The sequence below is a fragment of the Brienomyrus brachyistius genome, chromosome 9 (genome assembly GCF_023856365.1).
Source record: "Brienomyrus brachyistius isolate T26 chromosome 9, BBRACH_0.4, whole genome shotgun sequence".
NCBI classification, from domain to species: domain Eukaryota; kingdom Metazoa; phylum Chordata; class Actinopteri; order Osteoglossiformes; family Mormyridae; genus Brienomyrus; species Brienomyrus brachyistius.
In genome coordinates, this window is record NC_064541.1 from 20,124,043 (window position 1) to 20,143,434 (window position 19,392).

Here is a 19,392-nt window from a genome sequence, read left to right on the forward strand (position 1 = left end):
ATTTTATAGACTTTCTGAAGAATAAGTCACTGATCATCCTGCTGGAGTAAATATCTGAGATGTCATGCTCATTCTGTTCTACAACTGCAGGTCTTTGCTGAAACCGACCCGGAAGTGAAACGTCAGAAAACCCTGATGTTTTCATTGCTTTTCCTTCTGATTGGTGGAGTCGCATTCGTGACCTACTTCTTACAGGTCCATCACATAGCCTTTAGATACACATTCTATCTGCTTTACAGTATATCCAAAATGCAATGCACCAGAATACCCAATACCCAGAATGCAATGCACACCATCAGGGTAACTTAACATTTGAAATTTTTAATGTAAATACATACTTCACTGCTAATAGGAAGATTGAGAATTTTTTGCGTACAAATAAAAGGATAACATTGCTACTGATATATCAAGGTGTACTGCTTCATTAAATATAACTATTTTAAGAAGTCTTTGCAGTTAGCCTGCACATACATCAGTCAATTTCATTACTTCCAGTGACACTGCCTGTGAAAAAGGACTTGCTGAACAGCTGCCTCATTCCCTATTTCTTCCAAATTTCAGGGTTACATGTTTGGCAAATCAGGAGAACTTCTGACAATGAGACTGAGAAGTCAGTGTTTCAGAGCCATGATGGGGCAGGTAAGGCTGCATTTTTAAATGCATCTGATGAGTAATGAAAAGTCACAGAAATTCCTGGAAAACTGGGACCTTGAACACAGACGTGCACTGAAGCTTGTTCTGACTTTGTCTCCTTCAGGAAATCGGCTGGTTTGACGACAGCAGAAATGCCGTGGGAGTTTTAACTACTAAACTGGCAACCGATGCGTCACTGGTCAAAGGGGTAAACACAACCTTTTTTTCAGTGCCCATTTGGTATTTGTGGGATTATGCTGAGTGTTTTTGGATTAGAGATGCCACAACATCATAGCATGTGGGTTCTGAGCAAGTACTTTTATGATGTCATATAGCTGACCGTGGTATATTTATGCAGGTCAGAATTAGGGCAGAACAACATGGATTTGAATCTGCAGCCTTTCAAATGCAGTGATGGAAAAAGTACTCAATTTTCATACTTAAGCAAAAGTACCGATACGATACCAAAATGTTGCTCAAGTAAGAGTCATCCAGTAAAATACTACTAAAGTAAATGGAAAAAGAAGTTTCAAAAGTACTTATGAATGTAAAGTAAAAAGTACTATTATGGGGACTGTGAGATGGACAGTGTCATCAGAGAACTCTGGTTTGGACGATCATCCATTTTCCAATCATCATTATTTCAGTAGTAGCTTTGGCGCTGCTAATTTTATTATTGATAAAGTTTAAATTCTGGCTCCCACTATTAGTATGTTAACTGACAGGCTATATCATACATCTGTACATATTGTTTGTTTCGTCTTCATAAAGGCAATATGCAATACAAAATTTCAATAATAAAAAAGAGAAATGTATTGCTCATGAATTGTGACAGGAAATTGCAATCTTGATTGTGAATGGGGGGGGAATGCGATCGATATTTTGCACCAGAATCATGCAGCCCTGCTTAGGTGTGCTGCATGCAATGGAGTAACGATGGCCTTGTGCAGAGTGTGTCAGAGTAAGAAGTAGGGATGGCTATTTCATGCAGAATTGCTACAGTCCTTATTAGTCAATAATACTCAATTAACCCTGCGCCCACCAGACACATGGAGAAACAGGACTGGAATATGGATCGAAACATTTATTTTATTACATACAAAATGAGATATTGCTTGTTGCTACAAAGTCATAACGTAGTACACTAAAAGTAGCGTTATGACCCAGTCTAGGGTTAGGTCGTAACACAAAGGAGAGTGACAATGTATGATGTTACAATACGAATACTTATTGGTATATTAATGGGTATGTTGGGATATGCAGTTAATCGATGCCGATATGACAGAGAAAAAGAAAGATGCTAACAAGTACTAAACACTAAACGTGGTATAATGGTTGATCATGTGCACTGGTGTGCATCTGCAGGAGAGCAAACTTAGCACAGTTAATTCTGTTTGTACTATCTAATATTGGAACCAAGCACAGATAACAACAACGACAACAAACTATGCTAATTACAATCTGAACAGATCCAGTAATTAGAATAAAATGAGGAATGGAGCTCAGCTGGTCCTCGTCGCTGACATGTCACTAGCAGTGTCCCAACTCAGGGGCTGCATTGGCAATGCTGACTCACCCCTAGTGAATAGTCATTGTTTGGCTCTGAAAAGTAAAAGTTGAAACAACTTATCATTTTTGGTTAGTGATGCTAGATTGACCTGAATCTGGGACTTGACCCACATGTGACCAATGGGATCCCTATTCTGTCTTCCCTGTGTCTCTCTGCTAGGCAGCAGGATCCAGACTTGGCCTGGCTACGAACACCCTATGTGCTCTGATCATCGCCATCGTCGTGGCCTTCATCTTCAGCTGGCAGCTCACACTCCTCATACTCGCCTGCGTGCCCTTCCTCTCGGGAGCCAACTTCATACAGATGAGGGCCACTGGCGGCCATGCTTCCAAAGACCAGCAAGCCCTGGAACTTTCTGGAAAGGTAGCGCACACATATAGTTGGTGGTGAATGAACGTTAAAGAATCATTTCTGAATGTCTGGGTAAGTGTGGTTTTTACTGTATTGTTATTGATATTTTTGTGCTTTTTGCCTCCTGTTTTCTGCAGATCTCTACAGAAACTGTTGAGAACTTCAGGACGGTTGTGTCCTTGTCACGAGAAGAAGTATTTTTCCAGAAATTCAAAGACAGTTTGAGTTATGCATACAAGTAAGTATCCTTTCGTTCAAAGCATACTTAATAGTTTAAAATTATTTGCATGCAGAAAGTTAAATTAAAGACAGCTTCACCTAGTAAAATTTCAGGCATTTAAACTGTGATGGCTACTTGCCTCTTTTTGTAATACTCCATATCCCAATCAGTAATGTCGACCCTGTGTGTACAATCTAACCATGATGAATGATATATACTGCCTTTCTTTGTAAAGGATCTTGCTTTATTTTCTATATTTGTATTATTCATTTTTGATAATGATACGTAATTCCACTGTTTCAGGTCTGCTCTACATAAAGCCCCCATCTATGGATTGACCTACGCCCTTGCCCAAGCCATCCCATACTTTGTCAACGCTGCGATTTTCCGTTTCGGCGCATGGCTTATAGCGCATTGCTACACGCAGTATGAGAATGTTTTTCTGTAAGTATTTCATTTACATATCGAGGAAAATCCAGAGTGGTGTCAATGCTGTCTTGCTTTACCTAATGGATGGTGCATGACTGGCTGTGCTTGGCGCTCTCCCCAGTGTGTTCTCCGTCATTGTCTTTGCTGCCATGAACATCGGACAGTCGTCCAGTTTTGCTCCGGATTTTGCAAAAGCAAAGGCATCTGCACAGCGAATATTAACCTTGCTGGAGAGGAAGCCTGAGATCGACATTTACAGTGAGAAGGGCGACATGCCTGTAAGTTGTAGACCAGGACTTATGATTCCTTAGAATGTGACTGTGACTATGACTATGAGTTTGTCACTTGGATGATGTATCCTTCACCCAGGGAACCTGCACGGGGAACATTGAGTTCCATGACGTCCACTTCATGTACCCAACCAGGCGGAACGTGAATGTGCTGCAAGGCCTGAATGTGTCTGTAAGCTCGGGCCAGACTCTGGCCCTGGTTGGTGGGAGTGGCTGTGGGAAAAGCACTTCTATCCAGCTGCTGGAGCGTTTCTACAACGTCGCTTCTGGACACGTGGTGAGGAAGTCAAGACATGTGGCCCGTTTCCCACATTCTGGAGTAGTACTGGGGCCAGTTTGACATGTCAACCACATTAACACTGCACTCTAAATGTCACCTTCTGGCATTTTCAGCTGTAGGCAACCCAATACGTAACCCACATGACCCTGTTCCTTTCCCTTGTTCAGTCTCTGGACGGGCAGGACATCAAGTCTCTGAACCTGGCCTGGCTGCGTTCTCAGCTGGGCCTGGTGTCTCAGGAGCCCATCCTGTTTGACTGCAGCATTGCTGAGAACATCCAGTATGGCGACAACAGCCGTGACGTCTCCCAGACGGAGATTGAGGAAGCAGCCAAGAGTGCCAATATCCATACCTTTATCCAGAGTCTTCCAGAGGTATGGATTTTATTCAGTGGGGAAAGTTATTTGGGTTCCTCAGCTTTGGCCATGTAACTGTATCCAGCTGGAAAAATTCTTTTATGGCTCATTGTCAAACTCGGTCCAACTAAAAGCGATATAAAATAGAAATAGTGGTACTTTATTAACGGCCATGGGAAAATGCTCTTTTCCCTACCCCATGTTGCTCTCCATGAGACATAGATACAGGTGACAGAAAGCTTGGGGGTGACCTTGGGGGTCAGCCAGTGTGCACTGCTAACGGCGCTGGGAGGGTTTAAGGGCCCAGTGGGCACACGTCTGTTTTGTCAAGATTCAAACTGACAGCTTTCTAATCACAGTCAACAAGGGTTAGCCGGCTGAACCACCCCAATATCAGCTGTATCCTGTTCATTTCTACAGAGAAGTTACCCAAATCCTTGTAACGTATCGGCCAAAATATAATGGGGGGGGGGGGGGAGAGACCGGAGAACCCAGAGGAAACCCCACGACGACATGGGGTGGGGACTTGAACCCTCATCTCAGAGGTATGAGGCAGTTGTGCACCACTGTGTCACCGCCCCCCCAGAATAAAGAAAATTAAGATCCAGGTCCAGGTGTGGGGTGAATCGTGGTTGATTATTTTTCCAACAATTGAAATTGATATCCAAAACTCAGGGTCTATAATCCGGCAAACCAACCAAAACTGTACTGGGACAGAACACAATCAGAACACAGAACTTCACCGCATTTCATGGTGCTTCATCTGCTGGGTGGGGTGTCTTTACTGAACACAAGTAACAGAGATCAGCTCAGAGAACACAGATGACAAAGAATCTGCTTAGTAAGGAGCATAGCTCAGACTACTTCACAGTCTACTGAGAAGTCTAGGGGATATTTAACAGCTTGTGTAGGATTGAGTAACAGGTGTTTTCGATAATCAGGTGAAGATGATCTGGGAAGGATAACTGGGGTCAGATCCTGGGGTTGGACGCATGACACCTATATAAACAAGTGTATCATTTCAATGAGAAAAATATTAAATCCGGTTTAAACCCACACATAATTAGGACGTAAACCTCATCTTAAAGACAAAGAACAGACAGTATGTCCTGGTTTCTCAGTTTATTGCAGTTGAGGTTAAACAGTCCATTTTGAAATGAATAAACATTGCAAAAATTCGTATGTATATTCGGTTGACAGACATACAACACCAGAGTGGGGGACAAAGGTGCCCAGCTGTCTGGGGGGCAGAAGCAGAGGATTGCCATCGCCCGGGCACTGGTGCGTCATCCAAAGGTGTTGCTGCTGGACGAGGCCACTTCCGCACTGGACACCGAGAGCGAAAAGGTCAGACTCATTTACACATTTTGGAAGAATGCCCAGTGGTGTATTAAATGCATTAGTTTTATGGCACAAAATGTTGTTGAGTAAACCTCCCATTAGCGGCCTACTGAGATTTGAGAATCCCGCATCTCACACAAAGCTGCTGTCTGTCCACTGAGCAGATCGTGCAGCAGGCCCTGGACAAGGCGCGGCTCGGTCGCACCTGTGTGGTCATCGCCCACCGTCTGTCCACCATCCAGAACGCAGACATCATCGCCGTCATCCAGAATGGAAGGGTGGTCGAACAAGGAACGCACAGCCAACTCATGCAGAGGGAGGGGGCCTATTATGCCCTAGTAAATGCCCAGGTGTCTCACTGAGACAATGATTCAAGATACAGGCATTCCCTGACATACAGACTCATACAACTCATACTTATGAGTGGACTGCCATGAAGACTATTATGTAAAAAAATTTAAGTTAAATACAATGGTTCATTATGAGAGAGACACACTACTTTGTGACGCTCATGAAAACATTACAGTACTGCACGTTGTTACTTTTGTCATTGTTTATTTTTAAGTTGTTTCATATGCACTGAAAGGCAAAATATACTCTAAGGCAAACATTTGACTGGTACAAAATAAGAACTGTATGTGTCTGTTCTAGCTTACCCAGAAATTCAACATAGAGACAGACTTAAGGGACGTATCTCATTTGTACCCAGGTAACTGCCTATACAAGAGTTGTCATGTGCAGAGTAGTAAGTTCCAGGATGAAGTGAAAGTTTTACTTTACATCTCCTTCCGGTAAGATGAAGTAAGTACAGATTAAGGTGTATGTGCAGTAACACAGGAAATACAATTATCACAATAAATATGTAGACATGGTGTGATGTAACATATATATCTAGAGGTGAGATGGGTGCCCCCCCCCCACCCCTTGGACACCAGTTTGCCAGGCGATTACACTTTGCCTTAGAGAAGGTGCCGGCAGTGATGCTCGCCTAGGGCCCCACAACGGCTAGGACCGGTACTGAGTGCAGTGTAAACATGTGACCAATGTAAGAGAAAGCGGTAGGTTAGGTGTTTGGGGCCCGTATTACAATGCCGGCTTTCTTGCTTCGCCAGATAATTTGTCAAATTGAAGGTAGTCTGGGCTAAATGTACATGAATGAAGATAAAGTCCATTTAAGTTTCACCTTAAACCTTTAAAAGTTGTCGGGCTAAGCAACAAATCCAGCACTTTGTAGCAACAAAGTCTAGCTGTATACTTGAGAAGTCAAAGGGTTTTGCTACACCAGCAATCAACAAGCAAAAAAACAGGAATGGGGAAGAAAACAAAGGTAAACTAACATAACCTTCCCAGCTGTGGAGGTTACTATCCATAGAGTAAAAATAACTCAAACTGCAAGATTAAACGAAAGTCTTCCGGATACTAACTACTCTACTTCACCTATCAACAAACTAACGGCATAAAGAAATAGCAAAAGCTCTTTCATTATCACCTTATTACACTGGTCAAACAGACAAAATAAACAGAATATCAACAGCAGGTTTAACACATTCTAGCCAGTCCAGTCTACCATAATACAAGCATATATGTCATCTGAATCATACAAGCGTGATGGTTACTGATCTTCAGACCCTGTATCTCGCACAAGAAGTAGTGATCCTGGCTCTTAACTGTTACATGAACACTGCATGAATCAGAACAGAAATCTAAATAGTTTACCGATATTTTATTTATATCCATGGGCAAACATGTAGGTTTGGTTTCAACACTGGGAGGGACCAAATCAGCCCCAACCCTCCTGCCTCCCTGAAGACAGACGGTACCCCCACATTGTCGGTGGAGACATGTCCTTCCCTCACATACCCAAATCTATGCTTCTCTCCATGAGACACACACACATGTGACAGAAAACTTAAGGGTGACACTGCAGGATCGGTCACTGGCCAGTGCTCTTCAAGCAATTGCTCAAGGCCCGAGAGCCGCCCTGGGATTCGATCATGTGACCTTCCTGAGCCCTAACCCGCTGCCCCCCATGTAAACACCATTTAAAATGGGCGGGGCGGGGAGGGGAGCAGGCTGGGGCCAGTTGTTCTGTTAGGAGGGCCTTTCACCCACTTAAGTGACTCGACCATCCGCCACACCCACGTGAAGAGTCCGTCAAGGAAATGTACTAACATTTGTGTTACGCCTGTTCCCAGTGCACAGGATTTTAGCCCACATATGTGAATGTAAATAATAACAGTAATGATAATAATACATTTATTTCAGACCGAAGCAGTGTACATATTTAGGGGAGCCACAAGGGGGCACCAAATGCATATTGTTAGAAAAGGATAAAACAATTACACAATTTTTTATCTTACACTCATGCAAATATAAAGTTCACTCGCTATTACATATAGAAGGTCAATATATACATCAACCATTTTGGAAGTAAATCTATTACATATTTATGTTTTGCTAGATTAAATGACATTCTTGTGTTGTATGATTGCATTGAATTGCTTTGAATAGAACTGAATTCCTATTCTTACTGTCATTCCAATTCAGCATCTTAAATGGTTGTGATCAAGCCAGTTCAAAATCCAACTTATGAATGGAATTTCGCATAATTCACTAATTCTGAACAACCTTGCTAGGCTACATAATGAACTATCCAATCAAACTCGCTATGTGAATCACCCCTCATGACCAGCAATGTCAGAGAATTGTGCAAGTCAACAGAAGACAGCATTTGAGACCATGCCCTCCTGGAAGCAAAGGTCCTTTTGTGGCTCGTCATGAATCCCTTCCATCTCGGTAATGAACAATTCGGAGAGGATTCCAGGCTCGCCTGGGCTGAAATAAAGAGCGGAAATGAACACAGCAGGATTTTGCCCTCAGTGCACCGGGCAGCTTCTCACAGCTCTCTGCTTCTACGCCACTGGTGGGTTCCTGCAGATCTACAGATGCACATGGCCTCAGCAGGGCTGCTGTGTCCTGCATCTGTGTATTGATCACATTTCTGTGCTCACAACTACATACAGTTTCCAGCAGGAGGGGATGCCTTACATAACATTAAAATAGGTTTTCATGTCAATGCAGACATACTTGGCATTGTAGGTGCCAGTCCATGAATCCCACCTGTGCCTGGGTTCTTGGCACTAGGCCTAAACGTCCAGGTGATATGCAGCCATCGAGGACATTTTACAGACATTGTCACCAAGTGGCCTGAGTGCACAGGATGCTTATATCTGGTCCAGTTTTGGGGTGAGTCAGGTGGCAAAAGATGGTATATTTGCTGGTAACTGGTTATTGGGAGACATCAGGTACACAGAATACATGCTGATTCCAGTGATGAAGCCCAAACCGTGGCTGAGGGAAGCTATAACCTCATGGTACAGAGTTGGACTCTGAGGAACGTTTCTGTACTATTGATGGTACATTAATGCTCTTTGTACCTTTGGGGATGTTCCATTTCTGTACCTTAAAAGGTACAATTACAAGGGTTTTCACATTTGCATGTCAATGGAAGCCCGTTTCTGCCAACTGGAGTAGAAAAAAACATGTTTATCTCAGAGTTCTGACTTACAAGCTCGAACTTTTGACTTAATATCTGAGAATTCAGACTTATTACAACGAAGTTGTGATTTTTTTCCCCCTCGCAATTCTTACTTCATTTCTCGTAATTCTAAGTTCTTTTCTATCAAACAGAAAGTAGCCGCATCGATCCATCACTTCTGCTCCAGCTTTAATCGTTCAATGTACCGCCCGTACAGTAGCAGACAGCAGCGAAGGCTACAATGGCTGTGTCTGCTCTGTCTTTAATCTAAATCTGGGTAAGTGAATATGCTATAAAAATAGGCTATAATAAATAACAATTTATCAAATGTAATTGCACAAATGTATTAAAGTCAAAAGTGAATCAAAATTGTAGATGGTGTTGTAGTACGCCGACTCCACCGGGTCCATAGATGAGAAGAGATCACCTGGAGGCGTGGATGAGTTGTCCAATAACCTTTTATTCCATTTTTTTATTCCATCAGATCGATCTGGGAACCCTGCGACACACCGTGTTCCAGCAGAGTTCGACTTCCTTACTATTCATGTGTGTCTTATACCCCTCTACAAGCAGCCCCTGCCCTTGTCTTTTCCACTTTCTGGCAATTTCGCCTTATCTGGTACACCATGTTGTTCGGTACGTTATCCTTACTCCTCCGTAAAACTACCACAGCCTACGTCAATAGGTTAATTTTGGTACGCACAGAGCCTCCCTACGTGTCCTTGTTCCCCTGCAGATATTGCTCTCCACACTGTGATTCACTGTGATGCAAGAGCAGCTTCGGATTAATGTGTTGAGTTCACATACCGTCCTCGGCTTGTTCACAAACCATATCTGAATGTTAATTAGCATGGCGCCGCCTTCATGTGTAGGTGAAGGGACAGCTGTGATTCTAACAAGAGACACACGACAATACAGTAAGAATGTTATGTGTCAAATGACAGCAGTATATATATACAAGAGCCGCGATTTCCCAGTGTTATTGTCAAACCTTAGAAACGACGCTTCGTACTGTGAAATTTCGCTGCCTGCAACACCGGTCATCCGTCGGCGTTCTGTGTAAGTTTTCATACTTTTCCACTTGTTTGTCTTATATAAAAGCCTATTTTAGTTTTACAGTAATGAATTTTTCACCACATGAAATCCGACTGACATTACAATCGCTCTATGTATAATGTCAGTATGTGAAGGACTTTCAGTATTTAAATTTTAAAATAAAAACCTACTATAGCGGATTTCCTACGGATTTATTTTTTCGGTTTTAGTGACCGGTGTTCTAATGGAGTTAGTTTGACACATATATTACATATATTGTGACAATTTATCGCGCATATTTTATTTTTTGATGATTTTTCAATAGTCTCACTTTATCAAAAGAATTTGTAAAAGTGAGACAGCATCGTTTGGAAAATCTGGGACAGTCATATAAGTTACTTTAAACGATCAGAGACAAGTGGTTCCACAAACGTTGTGCTGAGCGTAACGATGTAATTGATGATGTTTATGCCCTCAGTAGCATGATTTTCGTACTTTTATACATTACTGCTCCACTATTTTTCTGAAACTGGCATAATTTGTTCTAAATTCCATTTTTATTCAATGCGTTTGGATTAACATACAAACTGCTCTCTGTAACCATTAATGAGGTTATAGATTGTTGACTAGTTGTCAGGTTTACTTTAATGAATTACTGTCCTGCATTTAGCCAACTTTACATTTGTATTTAGACCAGTTTTATTCCAATGCATTTGATTCATTCAGTTCTCTCAAATACAACCGGTAATTTGTGCAAAATCACTAAACACAAGGTCAATATGAGATGCGGCAGAACATTTGGGGTGATTTTTTAAAGTAATGAAATGTGAAACAGACCCCCTACAAATGCACACACACACACACATTGAAAATTACCGAATGAAATTAAACATAATATATTAAAGCCAATGATGCGTTCTTTCATGGGGACAAAATGTCTAGCAGCCCCCGCCCCCCCCCGTTCCAGATTTCGAGCTAAATTGTCCCACATCACAATATGCAAACTTAAAAAGTATTATAATACTAGGAACACTAAAAGCGGTGGCATGATGTCTAGGGGAGTGATATCCACATATTTTTCTTTTCATATAGGAAGAAACCACCTTTAAAATGTGAAAGAGATCTCATCTGCCGATCTAAATGGCGGTGCAGTGTTGCAATAAATCACAGTCACAAAAGCAAGAAGCGTCTCAGATTACCCTAATTCGCATATTATCCTAATTCCCTGAGTACCCTTATTCCCAGAATACCCTAATTCCCAGATTACCCTAATTCACCGGAAATAAAAACCTTATTTAGTGGTGTTCAGCCTCCCTAGAATTATTTAGCAATATGTCCTGTATTTTTGTGTACATTACATATCCTGGCTCAGCAAATTTTATTGTGGTGGCCCGTTTATACATGTCAGTATGACATGTCAGTATGACATTTGATGTCATTTTGATGCTTTTTATCCAAAGCGACGTACAGACCTAAGGGTTGCCGTTTGCTCCCCAAGAACAAATACGTTTCCTCTGTCAGTCAATTTCAGGGGTTTAATTACAAAGATAAAAGGAAAAAAGCCACAACACGGACGAAGAAGCTGTACCAGACACAATGTCCGGAGAAGGTATTTTTTTTACTTTGATTTACAAAATACACAATGATCTGAAAATGTTAATCGCCTGTGTCTGTAATATTTTAATGGGTTAACAGAGTAATTAATTTTGAAGTTGCCGGGATCTGTGATTGACAAGGTATGTGGTTATTGAAAAACATGCCGATTCCCCTCTTTAGTTTCTCAGGACGCGCTGTACGCGAATTCCTATATCAACGATGCCTTTGTGGAAGACGAGAAACGCAGAGAGGATGAGATGGACCCCCCACCTCCGGAGGAGCCAACTCCAGCGTCAAATAAAAATGGATTGTTTAGGTAAACGGAGATGAGCAATTTTCACTGACATGAAGCAATTCCTGACAATCTCCGTTTGCGTTGTTTGAACAGAAAAGGAAATGCTCTTCTCTATATAATTTAAATTTTAGGGAAATGTAAAATACAATTTTAATTAAAATCAGGGCTACTGTGTGAGTAATGGGGCGTTTCATTTTAACTGCTGTCTTTAAAATTTAAGGTCACTGGATAAAACAAAATTATCAGAACTCATCTGATAGAGAGGTTTAAATAATATGATGCAAAAATAACAGGATAAATTATATTGTCCATAGTAGAGGTTGCAGTTAATCAGTTGTTTGAGAGCTTCCCAAGTGCTATTGTGAGAATGTCTCGGTTTGGGAAAAAATTAGTCAGTGGATCTTAGCCCATTTAAAGTGAGAGAGTTTGCTCATGGATGTATGATTCTCAGATGCAGACTAGGGTCTATATGGAGGTATTCTGTCAGCTCATGGATGTATGATTCTCAGATGCAGACTAGGGTCTGTATGGAGGTATTCTGTCAGCTCATGGATGTATGAATCTCAGATACAGACTAGGGTCTATATGGAGGTATTCTGTCAGCTCATGGATGTACGATTCTCAGATGCAGACTAGGGTCTGTATGGAGGTATTCTGTCAGCTCATGGATGTATGATTCTCAGATACAGCCTAGGGTCTGTATGGAGGTATTCTGTCAGCTCATGCTGGTCCAGAGACCCATCAGTCGCTTTATGCTGGTGTTCCCTTCACTTAGCCATCTGCCCATATACTGCATGTATAGGTGGAGAGGAATGAGGCCTGTTTCCTTCGTTGCTTTGTAACGTTCTCCTCCTTTCTTCCTCTAGAAGAAAAAGAAAGAAACCAAAGGAACCAGTGAAGCTGGTTGGATTTTTCCAATTAGTAAGCAAACAATTTTGTGGGATTCCATTAAATTATGTAAAATGGATATTTCAGAAAAAAAGAATGTCTGTAATAATATATTTTGTTTCCTATTTTACCACAGTACCGCTTTGCCAAACCTCTGGATATTATTTTAATGATTGTGGGGTTACTCTGTGCCGCTGCCAATGGGGTCGCTCTGCCACTCATGAGTGTGATTTTTGGCCAGATGACAGACAGCTTTGTCCAGAGTGGTCAAGCCTTAAACGTTTCAGGTGGGAATTTATGGGAACCTGCCTGTAGGCCACAGCTGATGATGCATGCATGGATAAAGAATATTGATTTCAGAGTGAATTTGACATTTTCCTTGTGCCAGTCTTATACTTGGCTGCAGAAATTTCTGTTTCAATGAGTAATGTCATAGTTTTTATGCCGAACGTGATGCCCAATATCTGTTTGTCTTCTTTCAGTCTTAGGCAACGTTACTCCCAGTTATGCCAGCTCTGCCAATTGTCCTACCATGCCTGGAGTGGATATCGAAACTTTAATGACCAAGTAAGTGTTCTTGATGAATCTTATTTGTGCATTCAGAGCTACTGTCAGGTGAAGGATCTTCACAGACGTAATATAAAACTTTGTTGCATATTCCATTCACAGTCGTGCCTATTACTTTGTGGGGATTGGAGTAGCAGTACTCATCCTTGGAACATCTCAAGTCACGCTTTTCCTGCTGGCAGCTACCAGACAGACAAAAAGGATCCGTGAGAGATACTTCCATTCAGTGATCCACCAGCAAATGGGATGGTTTGACACACATCAGATCGGAGTGCTAATTACCAGACTGACAGAGTGAGTATATCTGGATACTAGGCTGGTGGTATGTATTGGGTGAACAGATTAATTGTAATACAGCGAAAAGTGGCTAATTGCCGTGACCGAAATTTGAGTCGCGATCCACAGGTTGAGAATCATTATGAAGTGCCCATCTAGTAGAGAGAATGTGATGCAGTGTCCTATAAGGTGCCCTTGCAGTGGTCTAACAACCTCAATGGGTACCCTTCCAATGGAAAAGGGGGCTGTTATCAAGTGCCCATATAGTGGAGAGAATGTGACACAGTATCCTATAAGGTGCCCTTGCAGTGGTCTAAGCGACCCCTCTATGTACCCTTCCAATGGAATAGGCTGCTGTTATGAAGTGCCCATCTAGTATAGAGAATGTGACACAGTGTCCTATAAGGTTCCCTTGCAGTGGTCTAATGGAATAGGCTGCTGTTATGTTCTCATATTATAGTGCATGACCATCCAGGGTGTACTGGAGGTGAGCCCTCTGCTGCCTTAAATAGGCACAGGACCCTCCCCCCAATCCTGACCAGGATATGTAGATAGAAGATGGAGATATATTCAAGAACTGTTTCATCATATTTTCTTGTAAAAATATGTTATTGCTAACTCTCTTTTCTTCATAATGAAAACACTGAACTATTAAAGGTTTAAAATAGCATATGTATACATGGCATCATAGAACTAGAATTAGAACTAGAGATACCCAGGATAATTTTCCTACTTTGGAATTTATTGCCATTTTATTGTCATTTAGTGATATTAACACAATCAACGATGGGCTGGGAGACAAGATCTGTTTATTCGTGCAGCTTTTCTGCACATTCATTGCTGGCCTCATCATTGGGTTCGTCAATGGCTGGAAGCTGACCCTTGTCATCCTAGCAGTCAGTCCTCTTCTTGGTGGATCTGCTGCAGTCTGGTCCAAGGTAGGATGAACCAACCTTCTCATGATGATTGTCCAAAGAGGTTATATATTAAATATTAAGGAATGTAGGAAGGCAGACACTGAAGAACCTGTGTTCATCCCCTGTGGTCTCACAGTAACTTTGAGTAACACTGTTGAGTGTCATGTGCTCTTTTCAGATCATTGCCTCCTTGACGAGTAAGGAGCTGTCAGCATATGCCAAGGCTGGGGCAGTTGCTGAGGAAATTCTTGTGGCTATCAGGACAGTCGTGGCTTTCAATGGGCAGAAGAAAGCAGTGGAGAAGTACGTCTCACTCTCCAAAGCTACCGATGCCCCACTGGGAAATGCAAACATGTAAAAAATAAAATGTGTCCTCAATAGTAGCATTAAAGGTTTATTTATATTGTGTGAAATTCCATGGATGTAGGTTGGACCCCGTTATCTGTGTTACAGCTCCCGAATGTCATCTCCTCTTTCACTGTGACTTTGCTCTGCTGAAACAGGTTACAGTCAGAGCACGATGCTGATGTGAGATTGCAAAGTACAAATCGGCTGACTTGGCAGCTGCATTTCTTTCAGAGAAATAGATAAACATATTTGTCAGAGGAGATGTGAGCAGCAGCTTGTAGCATACAGGAGTGAACAATGCTATTCCATTCTCTTTTAGGTACGAATCTAACCTACAGGAGGCCAGAAATTTTGGTGTGAAAAAGGCTGTTGCAACCAATGCGGCATTGGGACTCACTCAGTTCTTTATGTTGTCGACATACGCCCTGGCCTTTTGGTATGGAACAAAGCTTACAGTCGACGAACTTGAAAACTACTCCATCGGACGGGTTCTCACTGTAAGCCATTATTGACTGTCATTTTAGCAGTAATGACGTATCATAGTTGTGTGTTTGCATGCTTATATATTATGGATTCCATATATATATTAAGAAATATGCTAATTTCTTATTCTATATTTTGGTATTTTACTACATGCATTTTTTGGCATTCTAGACTTATTGCAATCTATTGAATTTTATATGTTTTAATTATAATGTTCACCTTCATTTTCCAGGTGTTTTTTTCTGTGATGATCGGAACATTATCTTTGAGTCGAGGAATGCCAAACTTGGAGAGCGTAGCCAAGGCCCGCGGGGCGGCCTATGAGATCTACAAGACCATTGACCTGGTATCAATATTAGCCTGATGCTACAGTCACTTTGGCTAATTAACAGGCAGCCTGTACTTTTTTGATACAAACTGACCCTTTGTATTCCAGCCGCGTCCGATTGACAGCAGCTCGAAGGAAGGCCACAAGCCAGAAACGGTGAAAGGAGACATAGAGTTCAAGAACATTCACTTCAGTTACCCGTCCAGGAAGGATGTGAAAGTAGGTGCTGATGTAGTTTTGTGTGCAGAAGAAAGCTTCTCTTTACAAACTCCCATGACCAAAACAAGGAGCGACATTTTGATGCAAAAACCAAATGGCCTAAAATTTATTTATTAAATACTAAACATTCAAGTATGCAAAATATTGTGGCAGGGCATGAGCAGTAATACACCATGGTAGTTTCACACATTTCAACCCCAGAGAGGTAAGTTTTATTCCATACAACTAAGGGGTAGTGTGTGACTCAGCAGGGTAGGCTGCTGTGCCTGTAATGGTGATGGTGACGATGGTGATGATGATGATGGTGATGGTGATGATGGTGATGATCTCTTTGATTCCCCCACTAGATCCTGCAGGGTGTGAATCTGGTGGTCCCTCGTGGAAAGACCATTGCCCTAGTGGGAGCCAGTGGCTGTGGAAAGAGCACCACCATCCAGCTTCTGCAGCGCTTCTATGACCCAGATGCTGGAGCGGTGAGAATGCCGGTCCTACTCTGAAAGAAACACATCATGGCCACCAAGGCTTTGTGGCCAACAGGCCAGCAAAGGCACTGAGTTCTGCCTCATATGGAGAAGAAGCAGGATATTTCCTTTAATGACAATGTTCTCGCACATTCGCCTTAGTTCTCACAGCGATTAATAAGAGTGTCTCTCGGCGGCTGGACTGCAGATCACTCTGGACGGACATGACATCCGCACGCTCAATGTGAAATGGCTGAGGGAGAACATCGGCATCGTCAGCCAGGAGCCTGTGCTCTTCGCAACCACGATTGCTGAAAACATCCGCTACGGCTGGGAGAACGCCACAGACGAGGACATCGAGCGTGCCGTGAAGGAAGCCAACGCCTACGAGTTCATATCTAAACTCCCTGATGTAAGGTCACAGACTTGTTATTGGTTTTTTATTGGCAAACCTCATGATTTATTCCTGTGACGTTGAAAACTTATTTTTTTGTATTGTTTATACTGCATGGCTCATATGGCACCAGATGGTTTCCTGTTTTGATAGAACATGTGATGACAAAAGACATTTGCCACAGCTTTATACAATGGCCTGCTTGTGTTTCAACTCACAGAAGATGAACACGATGGTCGGGGAACGGGGGGCCCAGCTGAGTGGGGGGCAGAAGCAGAGGATCGCCATCGCCAGAGCCCTAGTGAAAAATCCCAAAATCCTGCTGCTAGATGAGGCCACCTCCGCTCTGGACACTCAGAGCGAGTCTATTGTGCAGGCTGCCCTAGATAAGGTAGGACTATGCAGGCCAGAGAGCAGACCTCTGTTTGGAAAGTAGGATTTTACCAGTAGGGTTTTGAGGTTATTGAAACAGAGCTATTTGAAATATAACTGGACAGGGCCTCCCCACTGGGGCACCCAACGGCTCCAACAATGGGGAACCTGGGTGCTACGATGCTACATTTTTGGTACAGCTAGGAAGCTACACAGAGCTGATACTGCTCTTTGCTAGAGATGGTGTGTCATGCAGAGAAGCCTGCAGCCCTCAGAGCTGGTTAAGACTGGCCAACCAGGAAGTTTGGGAATTTTCCAGGTGAAGCAAGTGCCGGATTCTCTTACCCATCCGTGGCATATTGAACTTATACACCAGGGGCGCACAACCCATCCTTCAGTCTTGGCTGCATTGGAGGCGATGAACAATGGACAATGCTTTATTTCATTGGGGGTTGTGACTGGCAAAATATACCAAGGGGGCATCCCCTCCCCCCCGGTTGTCGACAAATCTCCCGGCTATTTTTGTTGCCATTCCAGCCTTTCTTTAGAGTAAAAAGGAATTGAACTCTGGCAGTACATGCATTGGAGGAAGAGTATTAAAGTCATCATTAGACTGATGATTAAGAACAAAGACGAACCAACACTGACATATGCCGAAAATTACTTGTCTCCAGTTAGCATTGTATACAACTAAAAATGCAGTTAATATGACAGGTGCGAATGGTGAAAAATGTAATAAATATATTAATGATGAGGTAATGATGCAAATATTTGCAATGACTAATTAGGTCAAACATTACATTATATGATAATGACCTAGACTGTCGTACAAAGGCACGTGCCGGCCGGACGACAATAATCATCGCTCACCGCCTGTCGACTATCAAGACGGCCGACATCATCGCGGGCTTCAGTGACGGTGTGGTGACTGAGCAAGGAACCCACAGCCAGCTCATGGCCTTGAAGGGGGTCTATTACTCATTAGTCATGCAGCAGGTAGCTACCAAGATTCAAGCCGAACTGTTATCATATTCATTAAAAAAATCACTGCAAGCTACTAGCTGAAAACACATTTGTATTCCTAAATTAATACAAATTTGTATTACCAGTTCAACATGAACTTTTTTCTTCTTCCAGTGCTGTACTTAACAATGCAACATTACATAGCATAGTTGATTTAATTTCTTTGTAATAGCTAATATAAACTATATGGACAAATGTATTGGGACTCCTTGTCATTCTACCTACATGAATTAATATGACATAGGCATCAATATGGAGTTGGTCCCCCCTTTTGCAGCTGTAACAGCTACCACTCTTCTGGGAAGGATTTCCACAAGATGTTGGAGTGTGTCTGTAGGAATTTTGGCCATTCATCCAGAAGAGTATTTGTGAGGTCTGGCAGTGATGTTGGCTGTGAAGGCCTGGCTCACAATCTCCGTTCTAATTCATCCCAAAGATGTTTGTTGGGGTTGAAGTCGGGGGTCTGTGTGGCCCAGTCAAGTTCCACAAGAAACGTACCTGTCATGCCCGGCTCTTCCGCTCCTCGTGTGTGCCACGCCCCCTGATTACCCACGTGTATTTCCCTGATCGTCTCCAGCTTTGTGTAGTTACTTTGATTAGTCTTGTGTATTTAAGTCCTGGTCTCCCCGGTTTCCCTTGTCCGTCATTGATGTTACCTGATGTCTGTTGCCGTCCTGTATCCCCGCTTCCCGGACTTCCCTATTAAACTCCCGTTTTGCCCCGTATTCGCCTGTCTGCCTACTCCTTGCTCGCTTTACCCGCACGATCGCCGCATACCTCCGCTGTGATCGTGACAGTACCCAACAATGTCTTTATGGACTTTCCTTTCTGCCCAGAGACACAGTAAAGCTGGAATAGAAAATGACCTTCCCCAAACTTTTTCACAAATTTAGAAGAAAGAATTGTCCAAAATGTGTGTAAGGCCGTCCCAGAAGAGTGGCAGCTGTTATGACTGCAAAGGGAGGACCAAATCCATATCGGTGCTGACGGATTTAGAATGTGATGTCATAAAAGTTCCTGTGGGTGTAATGGCCAGGTTTCCCAGTACATTTGTCCATATAGTGTACAGTATAATTCAGCCTCCTCCAAAATACTTACATAAAGTAACCTTAACTATCACGGCCCTTTGACAGAATTCAGGTAAAACAGAAGACAGAAGTGAGTCAAGTGAAGATGACTCGT

The 19,392-nt window shown here is 42.5% G+C and overlaps 1 protein-coding gene across 7 annotated transcripts in view; it reads left to right on the forward strand.

The window, feature by feature from the left end:
- Positions 1-19,392, forward strand: part of abcb5 (ATP-binding cassette, sub-family B (MDR/TAP), member 5) — a 137,834-nt gene that overhangs the window by 11,598 nt on the left and 106,844 nt on the right. For 3 of the 7 annotated variants that reach the window (XM_049025384.1, XM_049025381.1, XM_049025378.1), the window contains exons 19-26: positions 91-195; positions 562-639; positions 758-841; positions 2,363-2,566; positions 2,692-2,792; positions 3,078-3,218; positions 3,325-3,481; positions 3,573-3,770. In XM_049025384.1, coding sequence (XP_048881341.1) covers positions 91-195; positions 562-639; positions 758-841; positions 2,363-2,566; positions 2,692-2,792; positions 3,078-3,218; positions 3,325-3,481; positions 3,573-3,770 — 1,068 coding nt within the window. Of the gene's footprint in view, positions 1-90; positions 196-561; positions 640-757; positions 842-2,362; positions 2,567-2,691; positions 2,793-3,077; positions 3,219-3,324; positions 3,482-3,572; positions 3,771-3,940; positions 4,148-5,329; positions 5,477-5,634; positions 5,821-19,392 lie in introns of all 7 variants that reach the window. The other 4 variants (XM_049025385.1, XM_049025380.1, XM_049025379.1 and 1 more) reach the window with 3 other exon arrangements.